At 43.5% G+C, this 20,949-nt stretch overlaps 1 protein-coding gene across 1 annotated transcript; it reads left to right on the forward strand.

Annotated features, from left to right (window-relative positions):
• The first annotated feature begins 341 nt into the window (after nucleotides 1-341).
• Nucleotides 342-19,956, forward strand: Pkc98E (Protein kinase C). The gene is made up of 9 exons (XM_031994723.2): nucleotides 342-2,064; nucleotides 2,614-2,674; nucleotides 2,761-2,986; nucleotides 4,019-4,050; nucleotides 4,646-4,716; nucleotides 4,792-4,933; nucleotides 5,017-5,574; nucleotides 5,668-6,263; nucleotides 6,841-19,956. The coding sequence occupies exons 1-9, from the start codon at nucleotides 1,732-1,734 to the stop codon at nucleotides 7,003-7,005; spliced, it is 2,184 nt and encodes a 727-aa protein (XP_031850583.1). The 5' UTR covers nucleotides 342-1,731; the 3' UTR covers nucleotides 7,006-19,956.
• The last annotated feature ends 993 nt before the right edge of the window (nucleotides 19,957-20,949 follow it).

Here is a 20,949-nt window from a genome sequence, read left to right on the forward strand (position 1 = left end):
GGGTTACGATTCGAGTCCCCGGAACGGCGTTCCTCCAATCAGAGAGCCATCTACCTAAATCCGTTTCGTCGGCTCGTCCTGCGCGGAACGCCACCAGGACATCGTAACAGGCACCGTTAACAAAGAAACGAAAACAATCAGGTCTAGTTAACGACGGTGCAACGTGTGCGAAACGTAGCATCGAAAGCAACCGATCAACCGATTAGTACACTGGAACCAACTGGTCTAAGTAGAAGCTTCTTTTTTTAGCCAGACGTCCACCAATCAGATGCCTACGCATCATCCTAGTAGCTTCCACTTGTTCCGCAAGCTCGCGTTGAACACGCGACCGAAACGTTCGAAAAGAGACACGGCTCCGAGATCCTCCTGAATTCCGAAGCCGACGATCCGCCAGGGAGAAACGTGATCGTCTAAAAACGAGAACACGGAGAAACGGGAGAATTCCAGATCCGAGCGAACGAATCGCCCGCAAGCCAGGTGGAAACGCAGCCTGAGCTTTCGACGGAAACGTACGAACGGTTCCGAAGGGGATCCGAGGCCGAGATCGTGTCGCCCTTTAGCCGAGAAGCACGGAGTGACCAATCGAACGGTTCGGGTCGGTGGGGGCTGGCCAAGGGACGGTGAACGAGTGCTTATCGCGAGCGACACACGTTCGTCCTCGTAATCGCGGGACGGGAATCCTACCCGCGTGCTGTAACCCGTGTCGTAATCGGCGTGCGAGCCGCGCGACGCACGGCGACAGAATTAAGGCGGCAACGGAAGACCGAGCATCGCCTGAGGAGTATATAGGGTATCGGGGGACACGAGAAGAAAGAGGAGCTTAATGACTCTCAGGAGATCGGAGGCACGAGGACAGGTCTTGCACTCGCGAACGAGACGTCTCGCAACGGGCAGCATCGGCTCGCTGGTTCCGCATCCGTCTGATCCGCGTCTCGACGGCGACGACGACGGTCATCTGTTATTATTGTCGCTGGTGTCGTCGTTGGTTCAGCTTCCGTTTCCGTGCCTCTGTTATCCGTGAAACGGGCCGAGTGTTTATAACTGCACTGACGGCTGCTGGCTGCGGACGAAGGGAAAGGGAGAGCCAGAGAGCGAGAAGGGGAAGAAAACTCGGCGGAGAGATAAAGAGGAACGGAGAGACGCACACGGCCGTACCAACACGTACGACGGAAGAGAGACGGCCGACCGAGAGAGGATAGAGTCTATACGCGTGTGCGAGAGAACGAGGAAAACGAGAGAGACAGCGGCGACGGCAGAGAAAGAGAGAGAGAGAGCGAGAGACGAAGGCTCGTCGGACGGGATATTCGAAGCGGTGCGCCACACACATTTTCAACGGAAGGTCGTTATTTACCGCGCGAATATATCCATTCGCGATATTATTTCCGACCGCTACGGATTCGTTTTGACGTGGACGCGTCGAACCTACGACGACCAGCTCTCGAAGACCGGAACTAGTCGGAGGCCGCCACGGTGGTGTGTTGTATATTCGTGATTCATTTTTCGACTCCGGGTAGTTGACTCGACTGACTCCTCTGGATAACCTGATTGCGCGGCTCCAAGTGTCAGCTCGTCGATAGGCGTGACAGCCCGTCGACTGGCTGTTCGTCGTCCGTCCTCTGTCCTCCGTTTCCCCTTTTTTTTTCCCTTCTCGTCTCGTCTCGTCTTCTCGGTGACATCTATCACCCGTGAGTGTGTGTGTGCGCGCGCGTGTGTGTGTATATCCGGTACACGATGTTCACGGGAACGCTGAAAATCGAGATCTGCGAGGCGGTCAGGCTTAAGGCCACGGACAAGCAACGCAAGTTCTGGCACACCGATGAACCCATACTCGACCCCTACGTTCAGATGAACGTCGACGAGTTCCATCTCAATCGATCAACCACCAAGCCCAAAACCTTCAACCCGGTCTGGAACGAGTCGTTCACGTACGAAGTCACGAACGCAGTGACGCTGGGCCTCACTGTTTTCCATGACTCGGGGATCCTGTCGGATTACTTTGTCGCCAACTGCAGTATACCCTTCTCGGCGCTTGTCAACAGGAACGACGAGACTTCCGATTTTTGGGTTGGTTTTACCTTTTTTTATATGTATATATATATGTATATATGTATATATATATATGCAGATATATATGTTTTTTTTTGTTGTTGAATTATGATGTTCCGACCGTTTGTTTTATTCGCGTCGCGGATAGTTGTCGCAGGTTTACTTGATACTGTCATTTCGTGCGCTCCTTAAGGGTTGTTTATAAGTGCAGTTGGTAGGTGTAAGCATGTTGCAATGTTCATTGTTGACCTGTGCAATGAAGCAACATGTCATTGGTCTGTCTCTGTTATGATGTTAGAAATCTGATTGAGATAATGATAAGATTATGTACATAGTTGCTACCTTTAGGGATGGGTATGGGTAGTTTAGAAATTTGGAATTGGTTTTCATTTATGGTCAGTGTTTTGTTTGAAATATTAGAGGTGTATAAGGATCTGCGCGAAGTGCTTGACTAATGCTCATATTTATTGTGTCACAAACATGTAATGTTTGTGACATACTTTCTATGAGTTTCATGGTTAAATGTAACTATTAGAAATTATCTACATGATATGAAACTCATTTTAGGTTGACCTTGAGCCTAAAGGAAAATTAAGAGTTAAGATTGATCTGACATGGAAGAATCAAGGTAAGAATGATAATTAGATAAAGATATGTAACTGATAATTATTAGTTTCGGCGCGTATTAAATATATTTCTTTGATATAATTTTAGATCAGCAATCAGGCGGTGGTACAAGCAATGGAGAAGGAATCAGGAGCAGAGATGGTGGGACCATCAATACCAGGAAGGAATCCCAAAGAGAATTCAAAGAACGACAAGGGATCAATCGGAGAAGGGGGGCAATGCGACGTAGGGTTCATCAAATAAATGGTCACAAGTTCATGGCTACCTTTCTGAAGCAACCGTCTTTCTGTGCTCACTGCCAAAAATTCATATGGTATGTATATTGGCAAATATTAAATACACTCGCTTAGGGTCTATTTCATGAGCATACTCTAACTTTGACTTAAAGCATCTACTAATTTAAGTCATCTCATAATACAATCTAGTGTGCACTTAATTTGGTGTGTGTTCAAAACATATCGCATTTTCTTAAATTGAATAATCAATTTTTATAAAATTACAGTGAGAATAAAATACTTGGTGATCTTGCACACACCAAATTAATATGGAATATGGGCATATCAGATAATTTAAAAAATGTTGAATATGCATGTCTGGGTATTTGGTTTTTCATCATACGTTATAGTATCATTAAGAAAAATACCGCTTTCTAAACATTACTTGAAATATTCCATTTACATACTCTCCCGGAATCATCATCATCGTAAGGGATATATAACCACTAATTTTCAGTTCGTCTATTACGGTACAAGTGTTTGGAATACAAAAACAAAAACTTAACAAATGCATTTTAGGTACATCCAACTGCAATTTTAAAAGAATTCTTTCTGTTTTTCTTCCCCTGCAATATGTCATACACGTATATAATTTCTGTGCATTGTTTGGGAATCAAATATTCAACCAGAAATTGGCTGCATGCATTGGTTTTACAAACACATATTAAACATATTATTCGGTGAAATAATTTTCATTTAACACGTTCGCTACCGCTGTACAGTCAGAAATTTGACTGCTGTAGCAACATAAACTTTTATTTTAACAGATTTGCGTGACACGCGTGTGTAACGTCGAGATGTCACAAAAATTACACATAGGTGGTATATGGTAGCTAACATGTTAATATGATATTGTATTTTTTATAGAAGTGAATTCATCAGTACATTTAAAAATGTATTACACAAATATAAGGCAAATATACACATTGAGTAGCCATTGTTTCCTTAATCTTTCTTGAAAGGCTATCATAAGCATCTAATTATGGTTTACGGTCCAAGAAGACATACGTATGTGTTTTATGAGGGTATACAAGGAGATGATGTGATGTGTTTTGTCTGTTGTATTTCAGGGGCTTGGGAATGCAAGGCTATCAGTGTCAAGGTGAGAAGACACATACACGTTATTAACAGATATTATAATTATATATTTGCTTGCTCTATCTTTGTGTGAACATATGTTTACCTAGGTGTGTGTATGTGTACTTAGTTCTTTATAAAGGGATCAGGAAATTTAGAATACTCAAAACCTCTTCATAATTGAACTTGACAACTTAAACCTTTGGTCTTTGATTTTGCCCATGGCTCGATACTCAATGCTGTGCTTTCTATAACAATTCTCAGAAAATAAAACTTAATGGTTGTAATACATCAGTTGATACCTACTGCAAATTATGTTAGCTCTGATTTAACATGGTAATAAGTGGGAGGATTACTTCATTGCATGTTCTTTGATACAGTCACGAAGAGACCAAAAATTTCGTTTCTATTGCATCCTTAAAATTCATATTCTGTCTTTAATATTGAAGCTTATACTGTTTCTATGGCAAGACTATCACAACATCCACCAGACTTTATTTATGCTTGTTATTCCAAATCAATGCGTCTAATCACGCATGTAACCAGCTTCGGACATGCTATGCTCAATGTTAATCCCATAATGTGGTGTGAATACTAAATTATATATTATTGTATTTCAGTTTGCACATTAGTAGTTCACAAAAAATGTCACAAATTGGTTATTACAAGATGCCACGGCATGAAAGACAAGGTAAATATTATTCATTTTATAAGATAATCAGTATGAATGTCTTGGAACAAGCATAACAATGATATTGAATTTTAGTCGACCAACGATACAGAAAATCAGCGGTTCAATATAGACGTGCCACATCGTTTCGTTGTTCGCAATTTCATGAGCTTTACATTTTGTGACCATTGTGGCACGCTTTTATATGGATTAACGAAGCAGGGCTACAATTGTGAAGGTACAATGTTTATGGCAATTTAACTTCTCATCTACAACTGGATGGTTTTTTACGTGAAACTCATTTCCTCTTTCTCCCTGCAGATTGTAACATGAATGTTCACAAAAAATGTCTGAAAAATGTAGCAAACAATTGTGGCGTGAACATGCAAGCCATGTCCGAGGTTTTAAGTAAAATGAATATATCATTTGATAAACATGTAAAAGCTCCAAAGATTAATTATAGAACAACACCGGATCAGTCTAGCCATAAGCCTCCACTAGCTCCCGTAAGCGACGCGTTACAAGCGGAAGCGATTAAAAAGGCAGACGAGCAACCACTTATTCCCACTGAGAACGCAGTACCTGTTAGTGAAAGTCAAGTTAGAAAACTTGGTATCGAAGATTTTAATTTTATCAAAGTTCTTGGTAAAGGTAGTTTCGGGAAAGTGATGTTGGTAGAACGAAAAGCCAATCCGGATGAAATTTACGCAGTGAAAATCCTAAGAAAGGAAGTGATCATACAAGACGACGACGTGGATTGCACAATGGCAGAAAAGCGGATTTTAACACTGGCAGCAAGACATCCATTCCTCACGGCTATCCACAGTTGTTTCCAGACAAACGATCGGTTGTTTTTCGTTATGGAGTTTGTAAATGGAGGTGCGTGCTCCGCCTGAAGTTACTTTCATTACTGTTACTTGAAATATTAAATTAAATATCTCATTGATTTCATTTGATTCTTTCTAATTTCAGGTGACTTAATGTTTCACATTCAAAAAGCACGGAAATTCGACGAGGTCAGAGCACGTTTCTATGCCGCAGAAGTGACACTGGCATTGCAATTTCTTCACAAACATCATGTGATTTATCGGGATTTGAAACTAGACAATATTTTATTGGATCAAGAGGGTCATTGCAAACTGGCTGACTTCGGAATGTGCAAGGAAGGCATTATCGAAGGGAAAACAACTACAGCGACGTTCTGTGGTACACCCGATTACATTGCACCGGAGATACTCCGAGAATTATCTTATGGTGCGAGTGTCGATTGGTGGGCGCTCGGTGTATTAATGTACGAGATGATGGTGGGTCAGCCGCCCTTCGAAGCCGAAAACGAGGATGAACTGTTCCAATCGATTTTGAAAGAGAACGTGGTCTATCCTAAATGGATCTCCGAGGAAGCAGTATCGATCTTGGTAGGATTCATGGCGAAAAATCCCGATGAAAGGTTAGGTTGTGTCGCAGCCAATGGCCGTGAAGAGGCCATAAAGGCTCATCCATTTTTCCATTCAATCGATTGGGAAGCACTCGAGGAGCGTAAAGTAAAGCCTCCCTTCAGACCTAAAATCGTAAGTTTCTTTTTTAGAATGTACGGTGGTTCTTTCAGCTTTAACACTTGAGAGGCAATGCATGTTTAAAAAAGTACAATTAACGCGTCGACTGCTACGGTGGTCATCAATGCCCGACATTAGTTATTTATGACAATAGCGTAACGTGAGACTAGCCAGAAATATATTATATAACAACCAATTAACACGTTGAACGCCGCACGATTTTATAGAATAAAATGCACAAGCCGGAAAAAAATATAATATTAAATCATTCGATTGAATTGCGTTATTATTATTGCACGCTGATCTTGCTCAATGTCACCGCATTCGATAGCATTGTTTGTAATGTAGAAATATTGTCAAATGATCATCTTTCAATTAAATGAACTATAGTAATTCGATTTAATTGGGGATCACCGGTGACCCCCATGGCACTCAACGTGTTTATAATTGTTCCCGTTCATCGTTGCCAAAAAATTACTGTTACACGAAACATTGAATACTGCCGGTCACAACGAGTTAAGAAAATCACCCCTCGATGCTTGATCTATTTTTTAATTATAGCTCGTTGCATAACTATCGCATTTTGTTCCAGAAAAGCGAGAAAGATACCATGAACTTCGACGCAGAGTTCACAAAAGAGGACCCAGTGCTGACACCGGAGGATCCCGAGGAAGTAAACTGCATCAACCAAGAGGAATTCGAGGGCTTTTCTTACGTCAATGAAGACTTCAACCCTGCTAGATTCGCAGCACAATAAGGGAACGATGATCGAAGCAAGGGGATACGATGTTAATATCTTAACGCTTCTCGCTTTAAAAAATTGGCGAAGACGCCAGGTCTGCAAAGCTGAACATCGGCGTTTATGAAGCTGCTCGGGGTCTCCTTTGTATTTCGTCTCCACTGAGGGTCATTTAATCTGTTACCAGAAGCTATCTTCAAGCCGAAAACAAAACGAAAAAAACGAAAAAAGAAAAGAAAAAGAAAAAACATTGTGATGATCGAGATCGTCGAAGAATTCGGAAAACTTCAGCCAGGATTTCGACGCGTCCGTTTCTCGCGAAACATAGCATTTTGGTATGGATATATATGTATATCGTGGCGTTTATTTAGCATAAGCATGAGAACGCGGATTTGGATCTGATTGCAAGTGTCTTAAAGGTATAGCGACGAATCACGGGGATTCCTTTCATTTCCATGGAAAACGATTTCGCGGCGAAGCGTGATCGAGAGGAAACGCGAAACGAGAGATTGAACCTGAGACGTTAATCGAAAACAATGCACTTTGGCAAACCGAGCGGTCTGGTTAAAGAAATTAGTACAAAAAGAAAAGAGTGCAAAGAAAGTTGTTCATTAATGGAGTTGCAGGATCGCTGGGCGATCCGACATTTTCTGTTTAATCGATATTCTTTAAAAAAAAAAGAGAGAGAGAGAGATAGAGAGAAAGAGAGAGAGAGAGAGAGAGAGAAGTATGTATAATACTGTTAGAAACTCTACAGAAGTATTAGAGGGAAAACAAGGATTTGAATCGACGAGGAACTTTTCCAACGATTTCTTGATCGTACATTTCGTTTCCTCTCTGAACGCTTTTAGGGGATGCGTCCCTCGAACACAAAGTGTTTTATACACCGGTGAAGAAAAGATATTAAATTATTCGCACAGGAGTAACTCCCGGAGTCCCGGTAAAACGACGAAAACGTTTACGTGTTTCCGATTTTCCCGTAACACCGAAGATTCGATTTCATCGGAACGAATCCGGCGGAAATAATTTCAGACGTACAGACAGTGAAATGTTGGCACTTCTGAATGCTCTTCTTTCCGTTCCCCCGGTTAGCGCTTACACGCGAACAATTACGTTACAGATGATTTCTTATTCCGACTAAAGTTGACAGAAAAGAACAGAACAAAAACGTAAACGGATGATCAAGAATAATTGCTTAAAAAGTAAGTCGTGTCTTAGGTCTTTAGCGTAGCGTCGAGTCACTAGTGATCAAGACTGAACGTAAGATGGGCTTAAGTTTCAAGTGAAAAAGAAGCCGGCGCGATTCGACGCCGTCGAGCCTGCGCGACACCTGTGCGCGCGCAGCGCGCGAAATAATACCACGGGAAGAGGGAAAATGAATCGAGAAGTTTGTGTTCCAAGTTCGAAAATGAAATCCGGCGTCTTCGGACGGTTGAAACTTTTCGTCGAGCTTTACCCAGAGGAGCATCTCGCAGCGCTTCTCCGATAGGATTTAAATTAAATTTATCAGTGAATGAAAATAAAGAAAAAGAGGTAAACAGGCAAAAAACCAAGGTCTCGTGGTACGGATCGAGCAGGATACGATCTGACCAGGCGACCGTGGGGTTTCATACTTAAAAACCTAGGATCTTAAGCTCTCATAGACGCGGCGGTGTCCACTGGTGGTCGCCGTCAGAGTTACGTAAGAGATATACATATGTGTACACACACACACGCAGAAATTTATCTTAAAAGAGAGAAAGAGTACGCCTAAGGATGTCCCGGCCGGACTCGCACGGCTAAGTCCGCTCGGTAGGGCCGGGCGTTTAACCGCGTGGGAATTCTCGGTGTATCTTTGAGTCCTTGGTAATGGAGTCTTAACGGTTAAGGATACAAAAAAAAAAAGTCCACCTAGCGGTTATCGATGCACCTTCCAGAAAATCTTCGTACATGTTGTCTCTAGTTAGGTGTCTCTAAGGCTTCGAGCATCAACCGGTGTATTTAAAAATTAGAAAAGCTGAAAGCTCTGTATAGTGTTAAGTGGTAAATAATCGAGCCTTATCCGCGACGCGAGATGCCGGGCCGCGTAAAAACGCCGTCCGGCCGATCGGTTGACCTTCGGGCCGGACGCGTAAATATGTCGGCTCGACCGGCTGACGGAGTTCAATCTCCCCCGTAACGAGGGGCACAAAAAGCGGTGAACGTGAAGAAAGGAATAAGAATACTCTGTAAGTTAGGCATGTTACTCTTGGAAACGTGCCGTTGAGGTTCGCAGCGAGCATCGCCACCGTCAACCTCCGACCGTCGCGAATGAATCGCGCGCGCGGCGACGATCTTGACCGAGGATGCTCGGTGCAGAACTCCTCGGGCGTCATTTATTAGATCTAAACAGATGATTTGACATAGTTGATTAAATAGTAATAATAGCGTAACGACTAGTGATAAATAACCGCGTTTAGCGATCGTAAATCGCGTGAAGAGAGACCTGCGGCGAAAATCGTACACAGTAGCAACAAAAGAAGAAGAGGAGAAGAAAGAGAGAGGAAGAAGAAGAAGAAGAAGAAGAAGAAAAAAATGAAAAAAATATTTTCTCGCGTCCGGGGCACGATCGGCCGCTGGACGGCAAGCTTTCAGCCCCAGATTGCGGTCGAGCGACCGGTCGTAGCGGCGGGACGCGTAAAACAGTCGGTGTCGTGATCCTTGTCGTCGTCGTGTCGTACTCGTACACATTTTTATGTCCTCCGTAGATGTTAGCTCCCTCCGAGGAACAGAAACGAGGTCGAAATTCTTTGGTAGAATACCTCCGCGGCGCCGCCCACCGGGTGGTTCGATTCTGTGCAGGTCTGGAACCATCGCGGACCGGGCGGCGGCAATCGAGAGGAAAATGATGTTCCACGCGACCGACTCGTGTATTCGTCGCACGATCTTTAGGAGTCAACGATACGCGGGATGAATACCAGCTCAGTACAAGGAGAATTAAATTAAGAGTGTATATATAGGTACATAGAGATATATATATATATATATATATATATGTACACGCAGTACTGTTTCCACGAAAACAGCGAGTGTCGCAGCTGCGATCGTTGAGAGGCGATAATCGTTCGCATGTAAATGTAGAGCTGATCGTACCTTTATACAGCTTTTGCTTGTATAGCAATAATTACTGACCAGCGACCATATAATATCCTATCGATGTATCGACGGTCGCGTCGATATTCTCCGTGTACTGAATCCGGATCGTTGAGTCCCAATCGACGATCGCCTCTCCGCAGAGTTTCGCCGTTTCACATCGGTGTTCCTCGAGGGAACTCGACGAGAAACGGCGCCGGGAATCGGTCGATCGGTCGGGAACCGGCGGTCGGTTTATTCATCCGCTTTCGTGCACTTATTATAAATCTAGTCAGAGCGGGGATACCGAGGTGACGGGTTCGGCTCGACGCATCTCGAGCCGGCGGAAAGTTACGTTTACATTCATGTGAGATGAGTTAGTCCGGCCTACGCTTAAAAAGAAAACAGAAAAAAATACCGGTCGCGCGCGCGCGTTACTCCGACCGGGAATTACCGCCGTACCGTGTGTACTTATCGTTACGTATAGGATTTACCGTGTAATGACAATTATATCCCGTACGTTTAAAGGAGAAAAGAAACAAAAGAGAAAAAAAATGAAGGAACGAAGAACAGGCAGCCCGTCGTCGTCGTCTCGTTCGACGACGTTCCGTTTTTTGTCTTTTGCGTCCCGGCGCCCGGTGGGAAGATCACGCGTGCACCGTTCGCCGACGATGATCTTAACGCGCAATAATTCTCCTGCGGTTGTCAGATCCGTTTTTGTCAGGCCAATTAACGAGGGAATCGGTACGTCGATACGCAATTAGATGAACCGAGAGAGAGAGACGAGAGATTAGGGAACGTAACGATTGCCGTCCTGAAACACATCGATACGACGACCGAGGTGAAATTTGAACATCCGAACGGTTTCTTTCGGCTATACGACAAGAAAGTAAGCAATCGATTCGCGCTGCTGGTTTCGATCGTGTCCCGTCGATATTGCACGGAAGAACAATAGTTTCGCGGAGTGTATCGAGCATGTCGATCCAATCGACGATCGAGCCTCGTTCATCTTAGTATTTTTGGTAGAAAAGAAAATAAAGAGGAGAAGAAAACAAGAAACGAAAAGCAACGCGCGAGCTTGCCCGCGACTGTTATCGTCGTTCGCGAGATATGGCGGTCGAACTGACAAAAACGGATGTGGCTGTTTCTTTCTCTCTTTTCTCGCCGCGTTTCGGCGTATCGATATTCGCGTTGTCCCACAGTATTCACTTAATCTCGCCGAATTCTTGTTTCGCGCATCGCGCGAGCGTTCCACCGCCTAGGTCGCGGTAATATTTCTTTTTCTCTACGTTTTCGTTTTCGTTTGGATTAAGGAAACGTTGCACGCGCGTGTGCATATATTTTTGTTAGTTTTCGTCGATCCTCTTTTCTTCTTTGCGTACTTCGTTGCGTTTTTTTTTTTATTCTTTCCTTTGTGTCCGTTTGTTTTTCTATTTACCCCTCTTTTTTCGATCGGAGAAAACTTTTACCGACCAATCCCGCCTTTTTGTACTCGATTTCCATTTTATACCGTTACGCGTGAGATTCTCTAGCGATCGTGCTGTGGCAACATCCGACTTTCGACGTAACGCGTCTAGTTTATGTTCTTAATCAGCGCGGGGGATAATGAAATTCCGGGATAGAGTTTCTTTCTGTACGCGTGCACGTGTGAAATATCGTTTTATACGTTGTCGACGAGATTCATTTTTGTCAATCGATAATTATAGTTCCATTTATTTTCATTCGTTTCGTCGATTCTAGAAGAGAACTATCGTCATCGATTCCACGATGTTTACAAGTTGCGCTTACGGTCGATCGGCGAAGAGGAAAGATGCTTGTTGAATATATAAAAACTCAAAGAAGTGAAATATATATACATATATATATTTAGTGGAATTTGCGGTAGCACGATCAAAGTACAGAAAAAGAAAATAATTCTTTGTCGACGATAGTTACTTTCAGACCTGGGCACGATCAATTAGACACGTGACATGGGGAGGAGGTTGTAACAAACATTATATTTCTCGTATCTCCCAATTGGAAAGAGAAACTTCCAAATCTGCCAATTCTCGTCAATTCGAAATTGAACAACACGATTAATTCGATATTTCAACGCTCGAAGAAATTCGAAATGAAAACAGAGGTCTCGGAACTTGCAATCGTCAAGATCGAGCATCGCGATTAGAGCTTGATATTTTCAATGGGAAATTGAATACCACAGAATTCCAAATCGGAAGAAGCAAAGTGAAAAATCCAGTCGATCCTTTAATCGTTCGCTGAACAATCGCTCTCGAAGTAAATCATTCCAGCAACGCCCAGGTCTGTTTACAGAGCGCCAGTCTTTCAACCCCCCACCCCAATTGACATCAATTAAAACAAAAACATTCACCGTGAGATTTTTTGTAATGGCTAGTCAGTCGTGCTAAATAGGACGCGTTAGGTCGCGCGTCGTAATCGGCCATCGCGTACACCGGATGTCACGTGACACCTGTCCGTTATAAAAACGAGGGAGAACACTTATATACCGACGTCGCGTCAGTGATGTAAAGTAAATAAGCGAAGAAGTGGTATATACAGATTAAAGAGAAGAAAAGTATAAATATATATATGAAATTGAGGATATATTGTTGCAATATAGAGATTTAAATAGGGTCGCACGTGACTATCGACGGTGGTACCTTTCCTTTTTAGGATATAATTTACAAAAACGGTATATATATATAAATATTACAAAAGAAGAGATGAGAATGTATATATTCATACATATATACATATATGTATATATATGTATGTAAATGACATTCGTGAATACGTATGTGTATATATCTAAATAAATATTCCATATATTTATACGTACACATATACACGTACGTATTATAAATATAAATATCTATTAGGACGTACGACGTATTCCTCATGCTTCGTCAGACCTGCGTTAAAATCCGTCGTTTTTCTTTACGTTTCAACGATCTTGGTTTGTTTCTTGGTCGCGTAAAGGGATCGGCGATATCGCTCGGCGGGACACACGCAAAAAGGGACCAACGTCGCTGAGAACGGACGGGAGCATCGCGGATTTTATCCCGGGTCTGCGAAGGATTTTGGGTGGGATCGTACGGCAACAGAAGAGGCCGAAATGGAAGAAAAGTAATTGAAAACAGAGACGAGAAAATCGCGTGTGGCAACACGCACATGAAAAGGTCGACGTGCAGTTCAGCGAATATTCCCGATTTCGAACTATTCCACCGTAGTTTTCTTTTTCTCGAAAAGAAGTCTCTGCTAAATTGGAAACGAATCCTTAGCCGACTAAGATAAAAGCGAAACGAAAACTTCCGCCAACACCGAAATGAAAATCTCGATTAAACGGCTGCAGAATCAATCGCCGATCGACTGTGACAGTTAAATTTCTCGAACAGGAAGAATCGGAGAAAATTGCTGAACTGCGCGTTGATTAACAAAAAAAACAAGTGAATAAATAACGGAGAGCACGTAAAGACGACGCAAAACGAAGCCCTCGGTGTATCGTGAACTCGAGACAACGCCTGTGCACGGTCAGTGTTGGGTAAAGGAGGTGTTCGTAAAGGCGACGAGACGGAGAATCGAATTGCTTGATATCCCGATCGGTCAACGGCTCCTCTTTCGTATGCGATCGTCGTATCTGTCGGCTACGGTGAATATATTCTTTGTAACAATCCTAGCGATGATGCGGAAACCGTACGGGAATAAACGTAAACCGGATAGGGCTGAGAATTGCGTCGAGGATGAGAGAACGGGAGAGAGCGAACCGAGTTTTTCGACTGCGTTGCGTAAGGATACGCCAATCGGTGTGCGTGTGTGCGTGTGTGCCAGATAGAGAGACGCGGAATCGAGCTTGCAACGCGAAGTTCCGAGAACACGAGGCGAGAAGTATCGTTTAATGGAAAATGATCGATCGTTCGAAACGTTTCGCTTCGTTCCTCGGCGAACGCAGAGTTCAGCAATCGCCGATTACGCCCACGTGAAATTACTTTCATCCGCGCGCGTTGGAAATTTTCGTGGTACATTTGTATTCAGTGCTGTGACGGGAACGGTTATCTGACTTCGGAATGGGCATAACTCAGAGACGGAATTCGAGAGTTTTATGGCATCCGTTGAACGGTTCCTTGTGATCATTCGCTCGAGAAGAGAAAGTCTTGTTTAAAATGTAACCGCGAGACAGGCTCCGTGACTTTTATAGTTTATTCGGTACTATAGCGCGTTGAATATGTTTAAGGCAGTGTCCCGAATTCGTCCGTCTCTGATCACACCCGCGGAGAACGCGTGCGCGTGGGAATTTCAAATTTACGTTCGGAACATTCAGATTTCTCAAAATAGTGGATTTGAACTCGACGCTTTCAATTTCGTTGAGTTCCACATTGAAATTGAAATGTTGAGATCGAAGTTGATCGTTTCGCAAGTTCGAATTAACCGTTTCACCGCTGCTTGAACGGTTGAGCTGCTAAAAAGATATGTTTCCCATCGATCACTCGCGATTCTAAGCAGACACTGTGATAAATTATAAACGAAGCAGTGGCCAATGTTCATATCAACGGCATCTTACGAGTGACAAACGTCGGAATCACAAATTGCCGATGAAAAGGTTGAAACTGAACGAACTACGAGGAACGACGAAGCGTTTCAGCGTAATCGAGCGTTACTCAACACTGCTGAGATACTGATTTCCGTGTGCACGTTCGACGGTACAGTGAATTACGTGAAACGATATACAAATCCTCCGACGAGAGCAGCCGTCCGTAACGAATCGAGAACAAAGGAGAGAAAACGCGAGACAGAGAGGAAGAGCGAGTTATAGAGATGACGAAAGTCGAAGGAGAGCGAGCCAAATGTCGACGCGCGAAGGGGTAGCGCAATCGGTGTTTCGTTAATCGCATAATTAACGTCGTTGAATTTCGTAGCGTGCGTATATTCTATGTTATTGTATCGTATTATTGTCGTTACCGGATCGTAGCATTTGCGAGAATCGCGCGTCTGCGAGCGTACAAATGGAACAACGTACGCCGCCGTTCAAGCCGAAAACCGTTCTCAACCCGTATTCCGAGAAAATGGAATTTCCTCTGACAGAATAGAGACGAATGCGCGAAAAGAATTATTTTCCAGCGTAAAGAGGGCGACATGTGTCTCTAGATTATGATCCCAGGAGAAAAAAAGAGCGACGGACATGCGTACGCGGTTCAGATTTGCGGGCGCAGACGTGCAATCGACTTAGAAATCGCGACCCTTCCTTTATAGAGACCTCGAAGAACGCTTCGAGGGGCGCTTCGATTTCAGTTTCTTCCGAATGTATTTATATCTGTACAGATAAGCGCACGGACACCGTGTACATAAAGCATACACGCACGCGCACAACGCGGAGATGCACAAACGCGGCCATCGCGTCGCATTCCGCGAAAGGGAACACTGGAGAGAAACGAATCGCTCGGTCCGCCGAGAAACGCATCGTCGATACGCCGTAAAGAAATCGAAAGAAAAAAGAAGAAGAGGAGAAGGAAACGTATAGAAAACATTCAGTGTCCGCTTTCGCGTCGCGCGGCCGCGACTGTATATTTCATTGAAAGTAGTAGCGTAAATCGTTCGGTGTAATTTATTATTACGCAGATCTTTTTTGTATAATTTTTTGAGTCGTTTATTTTATCGGATATAATTTATGTATTTGTTAAGAGGTATGCCCGCTGTTCGTTGTTGAGTGTGCTTTCAGTGATAAAAACGTACGTAAACGGGGAACGTGCTTGCGCCGTCGTTCCAGCGTAGCTGAACTTAGGGAACAAACATTTATTTTTGTATCCACGCCCCCATCCAGCTGGTCGTTCGCCGGATAATTTCCCGTAAATGCCCGCGTGCGTATCGCTCGAGGTCACAGCGATCTCGACACCTGGCCAAAACGCTGATCGTTTTCTCGTTTCACGCGCCCACCCCCCGAAGTTCCCGCCCCCGCGACCGTCGGTCGCACTCGTTTTAGGATCCGTAGCCTCCGCATAGCGTGCCCCTGTAATTACTGCATTTTTCGCTGTTTCCAAGTTATGTTTTGCAGTGGCGTTACAAAGAATTTATTGAATGTTTACGAGAGTAAGAGGTCTATTTAATCGACGGCATCGTGACGAACACACCCCCGCGAACCGATCAACGCGGACCGGTTTTTTTTCGATCGTTCCGACACGACAGGAATTGGTTTGGACCGAAGGCGACGATCGGGAGCACGAATCGACGAAGCGATTTGTTGTTTCCGTTGAGATTCTCATTTCGGCACAATGAATAGAGTATTATACACGTTCTCGGGTGATATTCGGGAATCTTTTATGGGAGTGAGAATTGTCCAGCCGAGAAGCTTCGTTGCTTGAGATTGTTGTACGAGGCGTCTAGCGTCTACCAAGCGATTACAGTGTCAGCATCGCCGATCATTATATTTTCTGCTGAACCGAATCGAATCGAACCGAAACGACCAATTCCCCAGTCGACGGTTCACGATGGCGAAAACAAAGTTACGTCCAATCGCGCGTTGCTTTCCGACCTGGTCTATATTCCGTTGTTGATCGTGCCGATTCTACTTGACGTTCGCTTAACGCGCTCGCTACGCGCGTACTCGAAACCATTATTCTGTTTCGATAATTGTATCAGTTGACTTTCCTATCGTAATTTTACCATCGAGTGGCACTTGGGTCCATATTGACTCAAAGTGTCGATCTTCAAATTACACGTCGTTCAGTTGTATTAAATTCAGCGAGAAAATCAGAGCATCTAGTGAAAATACTTTTGAAAAAGTATCCAACAGAATTGGATTCGTGAATTTTTAAAGTTTCCCTAATTTCTTCTCCAGATTTTACGGTCGCCTGCGAATGAAACAGCAAAGTGGCGAACGCGTTAAGCCCGTTTTCCGTGTTGACGATGTAAACCAGTGATTGTTGCCGATCCGAGAGATCCGAAATCTAATTTATAAATGTGATAGCGAAGCGCATGGGCAGAGGACACGTTTCCTTCGCCCGAGAGAGCGCGGTCGGTGTTCCGTCGCGAAGCATCCGGCTCGCTCGATGTCCCGTAACGTTTCAGCGGTGATCCGGTTGTAAATTCCCTGGGGAAAGCTCTCCCTGCTCGTGCGCGACCAAAAAAAAAAAAGAAAAAAAATACTGTATTAGCGAACGTTACAAATGAGCATTATTTATTTCTCGATTGTATTTATATACATATTAGTGAGTCTTAAATAGTAGTTTATGGAAGTGTTATTATCTGGTGCTGAGTATCGATATGCTCCCGTCGATCGGTTCGAGTCGTGGCAACCCCGATGGAACCACCCTCCTCCACTCAACTCGGTGTTATATCGACGTCACTTTACCGCCGGTTTGTTACTTTCTGCTTGGGGAGTGGCGATATCTTGTGCAAAAATCGCCACTGCCGATTAGCGTAACGAAACCCGCTCGACGTCGATCGTATCACCGCGGTGAACGGAGGAGCACTTACGGTCCACTTGGAAACAGATGCGCCGTAAGAGGAACGGTTCTTCTAAGTCTGTTTAATGTTCCCCACGATAATCTAGTTGAAATTTATTATCACCTTGTCAGTATGAATACTGTGATTGCTATTCCATAAAGCGACTCCAAAGACTACATAAAACGAAAATGTAATTGTTAATTATAACGCAGTAAAATTATGTAATCTTTTCAAATGAAAACTTACAGCACAGACACTTAAATAATGGTTCGACGGCATTGAACCTTTATTGTCTATAACTATAAAGAAAATCAGAGAAATCAGCAAGAAATGATATCTCCAGGTTGATAGCGCGTGAACAAGCTGATAAACGCCAACGGTTAACATTGAACAGACAACGGTCAGCTGTTTCCAGCGGTCCGGCCGCCATTTTGGTCCACGATTCGATCCAACGAACGATCCGAAAGCGCGTGTCGATTCATGCAGTGGTCACGATTCGTTGGGTGCATCTTGTAAATTCGAACGGCACGCGAGAACTGTATTTTACTTGCGCTTGCACGGAGCCCCACGCGCCACGTCCCCACCCGGATTTCCGTTTCCACCCGTTTCGTTCGAAGTCATTCCTGTAAGTTTTGTACGTGTCGCGCGAGCGAAGAACAGTCTCTTCTCCCCCCACCGCCCCTTCCGGCGGTCGATCCCGACCGCTCCCGACGAGGAACACAATTTACCGACCGGCATTTAGACGCGCTCGAATATTTCCCGGCTCGCCGCTTTAACCCTCGGATGGCCGACCCCTCGACGCCGCCTGGCACGCGTTCGTTCGCTCGCCCGCAACCCCCGACGTTCCCCGAACTTTCTTTTTGTACGGTGTCCACGGAATCAAACATGTTCGTTTGCTTAGAAGATAATAAAACCATTATTGTTTCACCTGTAACAGCATGTTTCTTCAGTTCTCGTCCGGTCACTTCATAACGCTTCGCTCTAGTCGAGTTTTCCTTATGGTCTTTCGTACAGTTTGTTCGTACCATTTGATTCTAGTTCAATCGTTTACCGGGTTCTAGTATTAACCTTTGAGTGTCGCGAACTGTTACGAAAATCTGAGTTTTACTGAATGGCAGGATTACGCTTTCGAATAGACAATGCGATTAGGACTTTCGAATGGTACATTATACAGTTGGGGTTCCTCTGTTTCTAGATGGGAACTAACTTTTCACTTTTGCTTATTAACACTAGAACTACCGTACCAGTCAGAATGACCGGTTTCGATTTTTTGTTTAGCAATCATTGACATCTTCGAAGCATTGAATACTCGAAATGATTTTGAAGATAAATAGTTTCAGTATTATAATGAATGTCTGAAGGAACTGAAAATAATCTATTACAATTTTCATGGGAATTGCATATTAATCGTATTAAATGCTCGGTGGTTCTAGTGTTAAATAGGAACGCTTGTCGCTCAAATGGTTAATACAACTTTTGGAGAACGTCCGTTTAGGAAGTTATCAAGATGTTCCAGGAAGAACACTTTTTGAATCGAAAATTGAATGAAGCATGGATTGATTCTAAAGACGTTATTGGAAGGAAATTTGTGTATCGCATATTGAGGAATGCAGAGAATCATTTTCGAGTGTTTAAAGATTGTGCCAACGGGCAGCGCGAACGACGTCACGTCTACGTGACACCGGCCTTCGAAATATTAAGCACTGAACGCACGGCTGGCCGTGGTCGAATTCATTTCCACTTGCTCGCTTTATCTCGGTGTATCGTGCAACCCTGTTGCCTTCTTCGGGCCACTTTCGCCTTTTCTTTTCACCAAACACCATTTCGTTGATTTAGCTTTTATCAATACGATCCTCGTTTCACTCGAGATAATTTGAATTTGAGAATACTATGAATATTTCCTGCTTAAATAATATTTCCACCGCAAATAAATGGAAGAGTGCAGCAGGGTTAACGATTGATTTCGCGGAGCATTCGATAATTCATTTCCTCAACGGTTCGATTGTTGAAGGCTCGGGTCAACGCAGACCCGGCCGCCGCCATCCGAGGATTAACACGAGTCAAGGGAGGAGTAGAGTCGACGAAAATATATTCGATGTACGCACATGTGGGGATAGAGTGAGACGACAGGCGTGCATGCGCGAATGTATGTATGTGTGCGTGTCGCTGTATCGAGATTTACGAAATGTCGCGCAGGATGCGTCGGAAATGCATTTGCCGGAGTCCCGTTTGACGAGGAGCAGCCTCTCGTCCTCACCGGAAACGAGAACGCGCGGCGAGAGAGGACAACACGTTGTATGTAACGCTTTCGGTGTTCTGTGGCAAAACAAAGTCAGTCCTATGACGAGGCTAGTACGATAAGCAAAACTCTTTGCACTCGATGTTTCTTTCGATGTACGTTAAGTAACGGATCGGATTATTGAAATATAAGAGGTAATTTTGAAATGATGCGTACGGCTCTTATTTCGCGGTTAAATTCAGCCTCACTGTCCCCTGGATCCATTCACTGTTTCGAGGAATATTTCGATCGACGTTCCGTTGGCGATCGATGCCTTGCCAATGGGAAACTGGAAACAAGCCTTTCCTTTGGTTGTTCGTTATTTTATAATATATAATACATGCACGAGTAAGAATATTATATTTCATTTAATCCACTGCATTATATTCATTTAATATGTGTTACTCAAAGAATAATCGGATCGTCAATTTTTAGAGGAAATTGAGTTTCAAGAAATAAAGTTATTGTTATGGGTATGCATAATTAATACTTCCCCTTCAGCTCAAGATTCTTATCTCGTCTGCCCATTATTTTCTTTTCGGTATCTTCAGTGTTACCGGAGTCCTTTGGTTCCTTGGATCTGCTCGAATAGTCCTATAGAATCGCAGTTTCTGGGATTCCCAGTGATCCTAAGAAATCATCGGAGTCTCCGAAAAGTTGTCTTAAACTGCACAGAAAATATTTAGATATTAATTATTGATCAACGAACTATTTAATAACTGTTGGTACACAACTGTAAATTGAACAGCACTTCAGATATTTGCTCGTAGATGGCGCCACTGCAACTTTCCATCGTTCGCAATGCATCGAGAACAATAAACGGTAATAACAAATATTGTACTTAACGATTAACATATAAAATCAGTTCGAGAACACTGAACAGATGATCTGATACTAATAAAGAAAAATTTAATTCTATTTTGTCCGCAGGTTAAAGCATTGATAATCAATAACAAAGAGTGCACTCTAATTTGTCACGTGAATTTCAGCCAACCGAATGAAAGAATGAAAGTTAAGAAAATTATCCAACTCGTTATATGTAAGTTACATATTCGTACACTGTTTATTGTTACGTAAATATCAACTGGAAATGAATATAGTTACTTTACAAATGATTGTAGATAACATTACCAACGGTTAATCATGTACGCACACTTTAG

Source organism: Nomia melanderi, chromosome 8, assembly GCF_051020985.1.
Source record: "Nomia melanderi isolate GNS246 chromosome 8, iyNomMela1, whole genome shotgun sequence".
NCBI lineage: Eukaryota > Metazoa > Arthropoda > Insecta > Hymenoptera > Halictidae > Nomia > Nomia melanderi.